This window comes from Pyrgilauda ruficollis, unplaced genomic scaffold, assembly GCF_017590135.1.
Source record: "Pyrgilauda ruficollis isolate IOZ18807 unplaced genomic scaffold, ASM1759013v1 scaffold257, whole genome shotgun sequence".
NCBI lineage: Eukaryota > Metazoa > Chordata > Aves > Passeriformes > Passeridae > Pyrgilauda > Pyrgilauda ruficollis.
Genome location: NW_024523900.1, coordinates 206,392 through 221,396, shown reverse-complemented (window position 1 = coordinate 221,396; position 15,005 = coordinate 206,392). Strand labels below are relative to the sequence as shown.

Here is a 15,005-nt window from a genome sequence, read left to right as displayed (position 1 = left end):
CTATAACAAACAATACATTTTAAACCAGGAACAAAGACATGATCTGTACTAAGTCAACATAAACTATATTACTATGTGCTAATTTAGCATGTTAATGAGATATTTCACTGAAAGTATTCTACTGCTTTTCAGTATCTTAGTATTCTAAGTCAATAAAAAAGACCTTGCAGCATATTAATGATTGAAATTGCAGTAGGTATGAAAACATTTCGTTACACCACACACTGTCAAAGTAAAGATTATAAAAAATGCAAACAATATAATGCCATTTCTTGAATAATTAAAATATTTTAATGTAACAGTGAAAAAGGTTTACAAACGAGATCCCTGTCCACTCCTACTTCAAAGTTTGTAGCAGGATGAAATATCTACAGCCACATTGGTACAGCCATCTTTACACTTCAAACTATTTGCAAGCACGCAAATAATTTTCCAAAACAGATATATAAAATCACTGCTCAGTACTTTTGCACAGGAATTTTCATAGTTATTTCTTTTATTTAATGGGAAACTAATCACATGCTAACCTTATCATAGTCATCAGCAGTAAATTCTCTGTCTCTCTGGAGAATTTCATGGAGCCTCGCTTTAACACGATGTTGACAGCTGCTTAAAGAATCACTGTCACTGTCCAACAGACCATTCATATTAGCACTTTTTACCATCTGGACAAGAATAGGAGTCAGCTCTCCCTCTAAGGCAAGTAGTCCCTGAAGAAAACATTATCATTATTCAGGCAAATAGATGAAATGAAAAAATGAGTATCTTAAAAAAAAATGCCCAAAACACTTAATTTAAATTCAAGATGGTATCACTTGGCTATAGGTTAGATAAACAGGGGTGCCGTGGATATACTTACAGAGAAATGGGTCCCTATACACCTCTAGCCTGCAGAATTGATACAGATGGTGCAACAGTGATGGTGACATGCCACAGAGAATGTTCCCCACACCAACTGTTCAGGTCTTGGACTGTAGGGAGTGCAGGTGCCCTCTCCCTGAGGCTGGAAGCAACAGCTGCCTGACTTGCGGGTGACATGCAAGGACTTATGTTACCAGAGAGGAGCTATGGGAAGGGTTTGAAACCAAATAGCATCTGGCAGGATAAACAGCAGATATGTAGGGTCTTACAGAGACTCTACAAAGGCAAAAACCCAAGCCATGTGAGTCACAGGACAATCAAAGACCTTGAACAAGGGGTGAATGGAGAATTCCAAAATGAAAAAGGCTGGAAACTTTTGTGACCTTTGTGGCAATGGAAGGGCTCTGGAATAAAGAAGGAAATGGTGTGGTGTCTCTTCAAGACTGCTGACCAAGGGAAAGCAGGTCAGATGGCTGAAATGTTTCTGTACAAACACATGCAGCATAGAAACAAATAGAAGAAACAAGAAGTCTGAAAACTTGTAGAGCTTCAAGGTAATTCACATTAGAGAGATACTGTAGAGTAGTTCACATGAATGGACTTCTGCTGTAACTAGTTATAGGACCTTCTGGAAGCCAGGTAGACATCACAATATCATGGTAGGCCTCTATTACAGATCCCCCAGTTTAAAAGGGGAAATGGATGAAACGTTCTTAACACAAGTGGAGAAAGCCATCTAATTGCAGGCCTTGTTTCCATGGGTACTCTTGACCCTGGATACCTCTATGGCAATATTGCAGGGGACAAGGAACCAAGATTTCTGGAAAACGCCTAGGACAATTCTTTCACAGAGGTTACTGATGAACTATTGAGCACAGGCATTGCCCTGGACCTGTTACTCACAAGTGAAAAACAGTTAAGTGAAAGTAAAGGTAGATGGCAGTCTTGATAACTGAAATCTGACCTTATCCATGGAGAAGTGAAGAAGACAAATACTTGCATTAGAGCCCAGGATTTCAAGTGAGCAGACAGTTCACTTGTCAAAGCAGCTTGTTCACAGAATCTTATGGAGAAGAGGACAAAAGTGCCTCAGACAGGGCTGTTTAATTAAAAACTGTCTTCATTTGCTCCAAGAACTTCAATTGTTTGGCACATTATTTGGATACTTTTTCACACTGAACTACTCTTTGAAAATACCTTTTTCTAATAAACTGTAAATCTCTCCCAGACTTCAAAAGAAAACACAAACCTGAGAATATCAGAATTTTAGAAATGAAAATACCATTTCACATTGTACCTTTGCAAAAGCTGCTGCAGTCATCTGAACTCGTCCCTCATCAGAAGCATAGATTTTGAGATCATGTCGGTAAGTGCTATGTAATCTAAGTAATCCACATCCAGGAAATCCAGCATAATCTCCTACCAAATAAATATTTTGCTCAAACTCTCATCTTGAACTTGATTATCTTCAAAAGTGATTTACGACACTGGACTGATTTTTTTTTTAATTATTATGAAAATTTTCTTTTTACCTTGTCCGCCTGGATACATACACCTGAAAGCTCTTCCAAGCTCCTCTGCTTGAACCCTGCCTGCAGGGGTCAACTCTCCTCCCCATTTTAGAACGAGAAGCAGGGATGGCTCATTTCTTCTATTATCTAATTTTACACAAGAGAAAACCTTAGTAATTAAGTATATTGTTAATTTTTTTTTTCCAAATGAACAAAAAACATTTGGCCTATGAGAAGCTTCATCAAAGGACCTCTTCAACATTATGAATCTTTAATAGTATTCTAACATTAAGGACATATTGACCTGATGAACTAAATGGGAACTTTAGACAGAGAAAACAGAAGTAATAAAACTAGAAAGAGAATATATGTTAAAAATATTTAGCATGAATCTGAGGCAAAAAGTGAATCAAGATAGAAAAATTAAAACAAATTGGATGCTAAACATCCTACAATTTGTAAATGTTTTAAATTTACAATTTGTACATGTTTTTAAATTGTTGAGTGAGATTTTCTTATACGGGCTCAAAACACTACTTTGGTGAATCACTCAAGTTTCTTTTCATGTTACTCTTCTGTTGCACAAGAGCAGGGTTAGAAGACAAATTTACTACAGAGTTTTAGGTGTACAATTCAGCAGATTAAAATACTGTGAATATCTGCTAACTATACATTTTTTCAAAACAGACTATTCCCTCTTTTTAACATCAAGACACATTACACCAGTAGTCCATGACTATTTATATACATATAATATTAAGCAATAAGGTAGAGAAATAATACAATACCTTCCTCTTCACTTGAAGTCTTAGGGCAGCCATGAGGAAGATATGTTAACTGAACCTTGCGATTTATGCCTGAAAAATGCCCATACCTTAAGCAGGAACAGGGAAAAATGAGAGGGAAAGAGGGAGAGAAACATTTTAAATATCTTCCTCCAAAACTGCTAAAATCCTGTAACAGTATATAATAAATCTCTGTTGGTCAATAATTTGTGCATTTGACCAACATTTATTGAAGCAGTCCTTAGAATAAACATTAACTCAACTAACACAGAATTAGCAGAAATAACAACTATGCCATAATGAAACATCTTAAAATACTATCCAATTCTACCTTTTACAACACTGAACATAAAACTGGAACCCCCCACCCCCCACAACCATAAGCAGTATTGGACATGGCACAAGTAATTTATCTCTTCAGATCCAAAACTACAGTGGCTATTAGTATCCAGAAACTGGTCTCACAGTGTAGATGGCTACTGGTTTTATAGCCCATTAAGTTCTCAAGCAAAACTCATTATTTAAAACAGTTACTATAAATTTCAATAATAATTGTGTGTTCCCTGATTTTTTTAATTAAAAATTCCTATTAACATTTTTCAGTCTAAGATCCCAGATCTTTAATAAACCTTGAAGCCTTTTTTTAATGTTGTTTTCTTTGTTTTATTTGGTATTTAAAGGTTTGGGGTTTTTTTACTAAATATTTCAGGCTTAGTATACAAGAACTTATTTATCTTCAGTCCTCAAAGTTTGCTGTACGTAGACAAGTAAGTATGGTGATAGTTCTTACTGGTTTTATCAGATGTCATTAGGTCACACTGCAAGAAGCAGACCCTGCTTACAAGCGTTTTCATTTTAAAAACATGCAAGAAGACAAAATTTGACATCAACAGAAGTAACCTTCTCTTTTTGAATGTATACTGAGACACTAGATACAGCAGTAAGTTAAATTAAAAAGTCAAGAAGAAAAATACCAGTGATGGCTCATTTCAAACATGACATCCTTCTCTTCAAAAAATTGTGCTTGAATTATTATATTATTATGTATTTGATAACATTGCAATCCACACAGTAACTAGTGGAACAAGTCAAAACAGCAGATATAACTTCATTGCTATGAAGCCTGAAAATTAGACACTTACATTTCTAACACGGTCTTTAGCTGTTCAAGTTTTGCTTTACTTTCTTCAATTTCAGAATCATTGTTTTGCCCAAGTTCTACAAGGAGCTGCCTTGCTATATCAAGTACTTCCTAAAAGAAGGAAACATAGGATTTAATTAAATAAATAGATTTTTACTTTCAAAATATTACAGTAAAAAAATAAACAAACTTGCCTGCAACTGCTTTGGTTTTTTCAGTTTCAGTTTTCCAGATTTATATCCATCACATTTTTCAAAGAGATCAAAAAATCTTTAAGATAAAGAAAAATAATTTTAAAATTCCATTAATAAATTAAATTAGTACTACTTGAACAGGAGGTTCTTAAAGTGATCTAAAATTAGTATCTTTACAGTATTTGAAAGTCAGGTTAAAAACTGCAGTACAGAGGTCAAACCAAATTTTATTCAAATCCCATCACCCTAGAAAGTTTTCAATGTATTAGGGAAATAAGAGCACCAAAAATAACTTAGTCAGTGTCTTACTGACTTGCTAAGTATTAAAAAAAATATTATATATATTTGAATTATATACTATTTGAATATGCAGGTATATAAATTCTTAGTCTTCAAGAATGATCCTGAACAGAGGTAGGGACCAAAAACACCAAGTGAGCAGTCCTACTCTTCTGCAGCATGTTCTGAATACAAGAATCTAGTCCCAAAATAAATAATTCCTTTTTACTGAAACTGAACCTAGTTCCAGGTCAATTATGTAAGTTGCCTTATGAATGCCAACATAAAGATGGTATCTACCAGAAATTCAGAGTCATTAAACTTTGACAAAAATAACTAGAAAAAGTAATATGACATTGCACACAAGAACAGTTATGATAAAAAGCAGAAAAGAGAAGCCATGGTCTAATGGAGAACCAGAAATATTCTCTGCTGCATTATTTTTAATAAAGACATTTATAGACACAAATGCATTTTCCATAAAATCAAACAGGACAGTATTGAAGGAAATTTGCACAAGTAAGTTGACAGTTCTGTTAGAAAGAGAGGTGCATACTTGTAATTATTTGCAGTATCTAAAACTGTTAGATTTAGAAGAAAACAAAACAAAAAAGCAACTTGCAGTTGTGTAATTCCTAGTTAATTCACTGCTTAGCCCCAACATTCTATACTCTAAAATATGGGAAATAACTTTACCAAGATTCTATTTACCTCTGATGTTTTACTTCCATTTTCATTTTTTGCTTTGGTGTTCGATCCCCATGGCGTATTACAGCTATGACACATCTAAGCTCCATCCTGAAATTTCAAGGGTTGTATTTCACAAGTCTGCACACACGTCTGTCTTTTATTTAATATTAAACCAACTACAATCAAGACAATTGACAAAGTTGTAGTCATCTGACATAACTACAGAAGTGATGGAAGCATATGCAAGAATATAAGGTTAACTCAAAATGATGTAAGGTATAAAATATAAATACGGATTTTAAGACTTAAGTAACTATAGAATATCTATTTTAAGTAGTTTTTAAAACAATGATTTTGAGGATCATTAAATGAGAGAGCATGTTTATTAGAAGCACATATTAAGTTGGTGGTGGAACAATGATTAGCAGTGGAAGCTATGCATAAAAGATGCTAAACTATAAAATCTGCTGTTCTATACTCAGCTTGACTAAGGGTGAGAAACTCTGACTGCTGATATAGCAATTGTGATTCCTTCCTTGTTTTCAGCACACAAAACAAGCATTCACAGACCAATGTGGGCACACCTTGCAAAGAGAAAAAAAGATTCACACAAAAGTTACATTGGGAGTTTACACAATTCAGGTGTAGCTACTATTTTCTTACATTGTTCCAGAGGTGGTTGGCACAATAGGAATGTCTTCAGCTTCCAAAGGAATTGACCATGGTATTTGAAATTGGGGAGCAAGTTCCCTCATTATGATATTTCTAAAATAGGAGTTAAAAATAAAAAACCAAATCAAGTAAGTTTAAAGCACAGTTTATACAACACATGCAAACTCCAAACAGATTACATATATGCATTTTAATTAAGGTAGTTTTAGAGTACTAGCAGCCATGAATGTATAGATAAATATTTTTCTTTTAATTGCACAATAAAGAAAACTTAATAATTTAGAGCTATTACAACTGCTACAGGAGCATTAGACTACTGGCCCTGTACTTGTAACGAACTTCAGCTTTTCAACTCCAGTTCCTAAAAGAGTTCCTTGGATAGGAATTATTAATGTTCATTTATGTATGCAGACAATTGCCTTTGCTGTCTAAGTAAAAGTGCCTAACAATCACCAAGCCATTCTCATCAAAGAGTTAACTGCTACCTTTCACCAGTAGTTTCTCAAAAGTCTCTGTGATAAAACTGGAAAAATAGGTACAGTTTCTCTTTGTAACTATAAAATGACAATGCAGTCTCCACCTCAGGAAGGATGGTACATATAATGTTCTGTTTCACAAATATCTCATCAAAATACACTGAACTTAAGAGTAATAGCTACATAAGAAACAGTAACATGGATGGGAAAAAAGGTCCATCTTAAAGTAGAATAAGCCAAAATATAATTGCTAAAATTTTTGAAAAAACTTGCAAAATCCTTCACATAGTAAGGTCCCAGGTCATTAGATTATGCAAAATTCTTTCTATATCTCATCAGTGCAATCTTACTGTAAAGCCAGTCACAATGTGCTTAGCCTACTTTGAGGACTCTTGCATAGAGTTCTATACCCACTTCTCTATGATCCCTCATTATACTTTTTTTTACCTCCAGTGGCAGAGACAACATGGTGTGATAGAAGATGCCATGATTCTATTTCAGTTTGGTTTTACAAGTATGAAATCCACAAATATACAAGTATACACCAGCTTCAAATCAAGGACAATGTACAGCAATTTGGAAACATTAAACAGCAGCAATCACAACCATGCAGCAGTGCTTCAGTATTTGAAAAGATCTCAGCTACCTTTAAGAACTTAATCTTGATTTCAAAATACTTACTCAGTTAGCTGTAAGCACTTTTAAAAATTCAGATGTTTGGGATAATTTTAGGAATAAGGAATTTAGTTAGTATTTTTTATTGACTTAGGATTCTCTTTAAGGATTTTTTAATTGTTTATGTTAATGACTTTTAATGTTATATTTAATTTTAATAAATAATTCATAATTAATATTAATATACATAAACTACAATAATATGCAAGGGAGTTAATAAGCAAATCTGAAATAAATCAGAAAATTCTTACCCCAGTATCTTAGCACAATCATCATAGTATTTCATGGAGTTTTTCACAAAACTGAAGCCATTCACATCACAGACATAGGACTGTCCATTAGCACGTAGCAAATCAAAGCCACAAACTGTTTGCTGTTTTAAAGAATAAAAGTTCAAGTGATTTAGAATTGCTTATTCTAAACAAATTTTGTATTTTAACCAGGTATTCATCAGAAAACATGACCAAAACATGTCACACTTTACACTTACTACCTTACGTCAGTTCCATGTAAGGTTCACCCACATCATGCAAACATCTTCCTGTTTTAACTTTTTATCCCCAACTTGATTTTATGCTTCCTGCATATTCCTAGCAGTATTAGTATTGAAGGTCAAGTTCACAAGAGCACAAACTTCAAGACTTACAGCAACCATGGGCCTACAAGTCCCCCTTTCTGACAGTGGTTTCCTACTACATATAGTTTTTAAGGATGGCAGGCAAGAAATTACAAAAAAAAAAATTGAACAACCATTTTTGTTAAAATTTTACAAGACAGTTTTGACATTAACATACCATTGACATCATTAGTAGAGGATACTGGAAGCTATTTTAACAGATTACTTCTTAAGATCTCAAAGCCCACTTCGCTGATAGAGGCCCACACCCTACGGAATGCCATCACAGTCTTTATGTACAGGTAAAGGAGACAGACTGAAAGCCTTCTTATAAAACAGGTGAAAGGACGGTAAGAGACTGAATGACATTTTGAACAAAAGAATCCTTGTAACTATATAGCAATCTTAAAATTATACAAAAAATTGAAACTATCAAATTAATACCAATTTATTCAAGTAAGTACTTAATCATATAAGTACCAAATTAACAATCCATACCTGATGAAAATACTGGGTAACAGAAGTTACAAAAACTTTAGTGAAACTGTGTTTTGCTAACTTAGAAACTATTATCAAAATGTGTGAAAATATTATACACAAAATAGATACAACTGTGGGCTAGCAAAGCACATCAGCAACATGTAAATTTAGGGAACTAATGCAACAGAAGCAGCTTATCCAGAACTTTTCAATACATTAAAGGGAAAATCCTTCTTGATGAAGAAAAGATGTCATACGGAAGTTTAACTTTCCACCTTCTAGGAGTTCTGCACTAATTACCACTGCTGGCTCATGCACTAAAACCCTATGGAAATTTCATGTAACAAACAATTAGTTAACACTAAATGTTTGATCAGATAGGAAAACAATCAGCTTACCTTAAAGGCAAGGCATACTTTCCAAGCAATTAACTTCTCTCTTGCATTCAGGATGACTGGATATCTCACTTCTTTTCCTTCGCTGTCTCGTTCTACTTTGCCATCCAGAGCTGGAGACTTCCGGGCCTCAGCATGAGCATAGTCTGGACCTACTGTGTACACCTGTATTGAAAAACAGGAGCTCTTGATCCAGTGTATTTAAATGCTGTTGCATAAATTCACAAAATGTATGCATATAACTCAAACATGAAAACAACATCAAAAGATACTAGCTTCTTCCATCATTGAAAAGGTCACACTAAAGTATCTTCATCAGTGGCATTCTCTGCCTTCAGAGAACACACATAATTTACTGACAGCCTGGGATAAAACAAGAAAAAGAGTAATTATAAAAACTCAGTTAATAAAAATTAATTTCTCAGTTATGATGGTACAAAGATGTAAAAGTTTTCTTCTCCAAAACATCTGCAGAACCTGGAAAACAGGTTAACTTGAGAATTAGTTCAGTTTACTTATGGAAATCCGGCTGCAGGATTAAGTTATTTTCTTAATTTAAAAAGTACATTTACATTTTAGACAGGACTAAACAAAGCAAGGATGTGACCAGCTTTGAGATGACAATCTTAAAGCTGGGCAGATCCTTGCCTTGTTTAGTCCTGTCTAAAATGTAGACATACTTTTTAAATTAAGAGAATAAGTCCAAGCAGGAGCTTGAGAGAACAATTGTGTTATCTCTCTACTGCAGTTTTGATGCTCACTGAAGGGTTTGGGGCATATGCTAGAAGAGATTTGTCAGCAGCTCTCAAAAACAGGCTACAGTTTCTTTAATTAAAAAACAAACTCCAAGCATTGATTAAAAAAGTATTCAGTTAAAACAGATGAGTGCAAATAATACCAATTCAGTGAATTCAGGCAAGAGGGTAAGTTTAGTGAAACTGCCTAATAGAATGTTGATAGTCTTGTTAAAAAATCCATTACTTATTTGGAGTATTAAAAGCCCGCTGCTGCTTGATGACTACACTGCAACTAGCCAAAATAACCCCTACTCCTCAAGCCATTTGCATCTCTTCTTGTTGCAAGAATCTTTGTGGAAAGTTTGTAAAGCTCTTACACAAACATGTGTAAACATAAATTAATCTATTGCAAAGTCTTGCACAGAATAACCTTCAGAAGAGCACACCAGGGCATTTTTCTGAGAACATGAAAAGAGTATTCCCCTCATGCACAATCAAGTGATATCAAGAAGCTGACTGCAGTTAATAAAAGGGCTTTTTAGATTAGACCTCACACTCTCTACACCTGCACTTTTTTGTCTAAATATGGTGATCTCTTATGTGTATTGTAAAACATTGGTTTCACATGTTTTGAAATGGGCTTAAAATAGCCAAAATGAACAGAAAGGGAAAGGAAGTAATCTTCACACAAGGCTGGTTTAACATCTACTTTGTTATTGCTCTGTTTTAGCATTCTCTTATGGTACCTAATACCTCTGTTAAGGACCTAAATGAACAAAAGAGTGAAAATTATTACAGATAAGATCCACAAAGGCTATCTTCTTTGACTCCATAAAATTTTAGCAAGTAACTTTTGCTTATTAATTAGCATACTAAGATCTACTTCTGTTAGATTTCTTTGTAACCTTTAACCTTCAGATAAAATATCTAGGCAGCACCTGTTAGCATGGGAAAGAAGATGCTGTTCTGGCACTAATACAATACAAAAAAAAGACAATATATTGGGAGCAAGCCTCCAGCACTTGATTCTAACAATGCAAGCAGAGCTGCTGTACATTACAAGAACTATGTTTAGCTAGAATCAGAATTGCATTTTTTACTTATGAACTGCAGTAAAACTCAGTTAAAATTAATCCTTGATCAAGATTTAAAACTGACAAGCTCTTTGAGCACTTGATCATTCTAAATATAACTAAGAATGCGCAGTTGTCATACCTTCACATCAGTTCCATCTGTAGGCATGAATTCCTCATAAATATAGGAGCCTGTTTTCCTCACACTGCTTTCAGGAGAATAAACACTGCTTCTGCTGCCAATCTGAAAGATGTATTTTTCCATTAAAAAACTCAAAGAATACTGCTTGAGAAACTTTGAAACTAACTAAAATAACATACTTGTGCTGAGAAAACACTTAATGTACCAAATGAAGCAAATTTTTGACTATTCCCAAAAGTTTTTTGTAAGATTCTAGAAGTACATTCATGGTGTGTGCTAAGAATCTGCAGTAGCTAACAACATACTGCAAGAAACATAGGCCTTCATTCAACCTATATGTTCTCCTGAAATTTCTCTGATCTGCCACTATTCCTAAGCAAGCAGCACATGACAGAATTACTCTGCAATCCTGTTAGACACCTAAAGCTTTTCAATAGCTTTAGTACCATAATCTCACCTTTCGAAAGAGCCTCTGGCTTCCACCCCCAGCAGATGTTGGATAATAAATGTAAACATTGTGGTCCTCAGCACTAACTGGCTTTTCTACAAAGGGCTTCTGGAAAATTTCTCCGTTCACTTCCACATGATCTTCTCCTTCAATCAAGTTGCATTCTGAAGAACAGTGCAAAGAATAGAGCTGTAACAGTAACTAATGTAACTAATGGCGTACAGTTATGAAGAGATCTACATTAATTTGCAGGTTGAAATAATAATATTCCATTACATCTTTGTTTCTCTGATTTTTACTGACTGCACAATGACTGATGATCACACACAGTACATTTTTGCTGTATCATGTCTATATTATGTTACTTAAATACTGTGTTCCGGAATTACTGTTGATTCACTCACTATCAGATAGGAAATTGTCTCCTGCAGGTGCATAAGATGGTATATTTGAAGCGTTTTGGAGAGAGGAAAGTGCTATTTGTCTTTTTTTTTTTCCAGTGGCTTTCTCTGAAATATCAGGGAGCTGGCAGATGAACAGTACACACAGTGTGGTGTCAGATGCCACAGCCACCTTCCATAGGGTTAGAACTGTCTCTTACTGTGTGATAGATGCACCCTGAACATAAAATTAGTTCCTCTGGTATCAGCAATCAGGAATCTGGTATTCAATAATGGTTAACTGCAAGCAGCAGCTTTAATTTCACTTTTGAAGCATAAATGTGTCCTTTTTCCTTAGATCACACAGACATTTTAATGCAAAATTCCTTTGAACTGTCATTGCAATCTCTTACTGTTGCTTAAAGTCTTCATTTTAGTAGAAAAAGTTCCAGTTTTTTGGAGGTACACAAAAAATTAATTCCAATTTATATTCACAGTACAGCATCTGCAGATATATCTAGAACAGATTTCAAATATATGGCTGCTTATACTCAGAACAGGAAGAATTCAATAGCCTGACTTGTTTCTGTCAATATCACTTTCCAAAGGAAATTACTAATAATTGTGGTTAATATAATATCCTGAACAGTGCTCTGTTTAGTGACATATTAGAAGCTCAGTTTGAGAAAGGAGCCCCTTATATTCTAGCTATTCTATGATGTCTGTAAGATGTATGGTGTCAGAATCACACTTCTCAGTTGCATACTTATACTGCCTTTGGCTGGGATGGAGTTAATTTTCTTGACAGCATCTGGTATGGTGCTATGTTTTGAACTTGTGACAAAAAAGTCTTGATGTTTTTAATGCTGAACAGTTCTTACACAGCCTCAATCTCTTTTTTTTTTTTTTTTCCCCCACATACTGCACCCCACAGCCAGGAGAGGTCAATCCACAACACTTTAAACGCTGGTGTAGAAATCAAACTGCAAAAATGAATTGTCTAGGCAGTGGTATCTAGCTTTTCACTATGTCCATATTGTTCTCCAGTGGAAACACTAAGATACTAATGGTTGATATTTTTTCTCTGTTCTTTTTACCTTGGGGATTGTTTGGATCACGATTCAGAACTGCATAGCGAGGAAGTAAAATTCCTTCAGCTTTAAGAATACCATAGACTTCTCTTCTAGAAGAAAAGAACATGAAGAAATGAGCCAGCAAATCCTGCAAATATTTGCATTTTACAGTCTATGAGTAAAGGAGGAGAAAAATAAACACAAATTCTTTTTCAAATCACACAGGATAAGGTTATATACATAATACTCTATCTACTAATATAATGCTTTAAAGGTCACTGACACAGCTATACCTTTGCAGTGATCTCTTCAACATCAATAAAAAAGCACTTTGCAATGCCAGTCCTTTCGTATCTGGCAGAGCAACAGACATTTGCACAAAACAATAGTCTTGTTAAAGGAGATTTTCAATATTTGAACTTTATACAGAACAGTAACTGAAGGCATCCAAAATAGCAAGTCTGCTCACTGTTGAGAAGGTTTCAGTGTTCATCTATTTTGCTTACTGTTGTTTTATTAATGTTTGCTATGCATGATCTCAGCTCCAAAAGAAAATTTGTTTTCAATAACCACACGACCTTTGAGTACCAACAACTTCTGTTAAGTATCATCTTTACAGAAAAAAAATACTGTAAATTACATTAATTCTACAATTATCTGAGCTTGTACAGCTGCTACACATACTTTTTCTATATGTATTTTAAGAGTTTAAACTTTTTTTATTTGCTAAGCTTTAGAAAAATGTAACAGCAAATTTCTAACTTGGTAAATCTTCAGATACCTCAATATAAAAACAACAAAAGAAAAAAACACACCTGAAGACACATTCCAGAAAAGTATGCATACACTAATAAAGTGTAAAATTCACTGTAATTTTATTTAAACTACTGTACAATCATGGAATCATGAGATGGTTTGGATTAGAAGAGATGTCAAAAATCATCTAATTCCAAACCCTCCACCACGGGCAGGGACAATACACTGGAACTGTTGCTATGCAATAACAACAAATTTTTATAGTCTCTGACAAAAATGGCTTGCTTTAAAAGGCGACCAGTGTTATTTACCTGTCTTGTATGTGATACTGCATATTCAAGTCATTGATTATGAAAGGATTCCTGAGTTTTGCATAAGCTACCGCTTTGTCCAGTGGAAACCCTAAAATGTTTATTAAGAAAAACAAATTAAAATTACAAGACACATTACCAGTAAATAGTTTGGAACCCTTGCATTACATCACTATTTCCACTGGCTTCAAATGTATTAACCAGTGGGACAGCTATTCTTATATTTTGTCAGACAAGACTTTTGCAAGCAATTTAAACAGTATCATTTAAAAACACTGCACTTTAGAAGTCAGTTGTATTATATTAAAGAAGAAAAAATAATCACTTCCTAGGAAAATCCAATAAAACTTAAAGACAAAAAACCTAGAAGTACTTTCAAAGAGCTTAAATAATTTAGATGTCACAAGTATTTATGGTATTATTACAAGATTTACCTTTAGAGTGAAAAGAAATGAGACAGTCACATAAAGGCCAATTTTCTACTGGCTCGTTCAAAATAACATCCTCTTCAAATATCACCACAGTTATATACTTAAACATGGAGAGGCGTTCAAGAATTTCTTTCATTGGTTTGGACTTTGATTTCTTAGCCATTGAACATATCCCAACTGCAATTTGTCTTTCTGGTGGCTGGAAAGGAGACAGGGGGAAGGGAAAAGTAATTTTTATGTGTTCTCAGAACACAATAGGGTTTTAGCAGCACAATACTAGAGCAGATATTTTCTCTTAAAATTTGCATGCTACAACTAATTTAGTTTTTAATCAGGTAAATTGCTAGCAGATAACAAAATGCAGCATAGCAGCATATCGTACTGCATCCTCACAAAAAATGCCTCAAAGTGAAACTGTTTAACAGCTCTATATTACTTTTTTTGGGTATTGTTACTAGGAACAAACAGACATGATCAAAGGATAAGTCAGGAGTGTCAAATCTGAACAAAATCATACTTATGGCTTACTCTGAAATTAACTAGTAATTGATTTTTCAATTATGTAATTTTTTTATGTCTAATTTATTGCTGGTCGGGGGCTATGTATAAATCACGAACAGGATGGGACTGCTGAGGAACGCGTCTTGAGCTGTTTTATTTTCCAGCATCAGTCTCATTAGATGGTTATGACAATGGGAAGATGCCAGCAGCTCACATCTTAGGTAGCAGACTAAGATCTTAATGTTACAACTTATAAGTTTTTTGACTAATTACACAAAGCAAAAGCACATTGACAGTAGTTTTATCCAACCACTATAAGCACACATACCTTCCGTTAAAACAATGTTTGCTTATTTAGAATACAATACTTGTTTGTAA

The 15,005-nt window shown here is 34.3% G+C and overlaps 1 protein-coding gene across 20 annotated transcripts in view; it reads right to left on the bottom strand.

The window, feature by feature from the left end:
- PPIP5K2 (diphosphoinositol pentakisphosphate kinase 2) overlaps positions 1 to 15,005 on the bottom strand; it is a 49,222-nt gene that overhangs the window by 20,923 nt on the left and 13,294 nt on the right. For all 20 annotated transcript variants that reach the window (XR_005955430.1, XR_005955433.1, XR_005955428.1 and 17 more), the window contains exons 3-17: positions 14,130 to 14,325; positions 13,696 to 13,786; positions 12,653 to 12,738; positions 11,185 to 11,339; positions 10,728 to 10,829; positions 8,779 to 8,940; positions 7,536 to 7,657; positions 6,125 to 6,226; positions 5,483 to 5,569; positions 4,493 to 4,568; positions 4,300 to 4,409; positions 3,161 to 3,246; positions 2,394 to 2,519; positions 2,159 to 2,280; positions 528 to 710 (exon numbers count right to left, since the gene is read on the bottom strand). Coding sequence is in view for 11 of the 20 variants with exons in the window: in XM_041471111.1 (XP_041327045.1) it covers positions 528 to 710; positions 2,159 to 2,280; positions 2,394 to 2,519; positions 3,161 to 3,246; positions 4,300 to 4,409; positions 4,493 to 4,568; positions 5,483 to 5,569; positions 6,125 to 6,226; positions 7,536 to 7,657; positions 8,779 to 8,940; positions 10,728 to 10,829; positions 11,185 to 11,339; positions 12,653 to 12,738; positions 13,696 to 13,786; positions 14,130 to 14,325 (1,806 nt within the window). In the remaining 9 variants the exon portion in view is untranslated. The remainder of the gene's footprint in view (positions 1 to 527; positions 711 to 2,158; positions 2,281 to 2,393; positions 2,520 to 3,160; positions 3,247 to 4,299; positions 4,410 to 4,492; positions 4,569 to 5,482; positions 5,570 to 6,124; positions 6,227 to 7,535; positions 7,658 to 8,778; positions 8,941 to 10,727; positions 10,830 to 11,184; positions 11,340 to 12,652; positions 12,739 to 13,695; positions 13,787 to 14,129; positions 14,326 to 15,005) is intronic.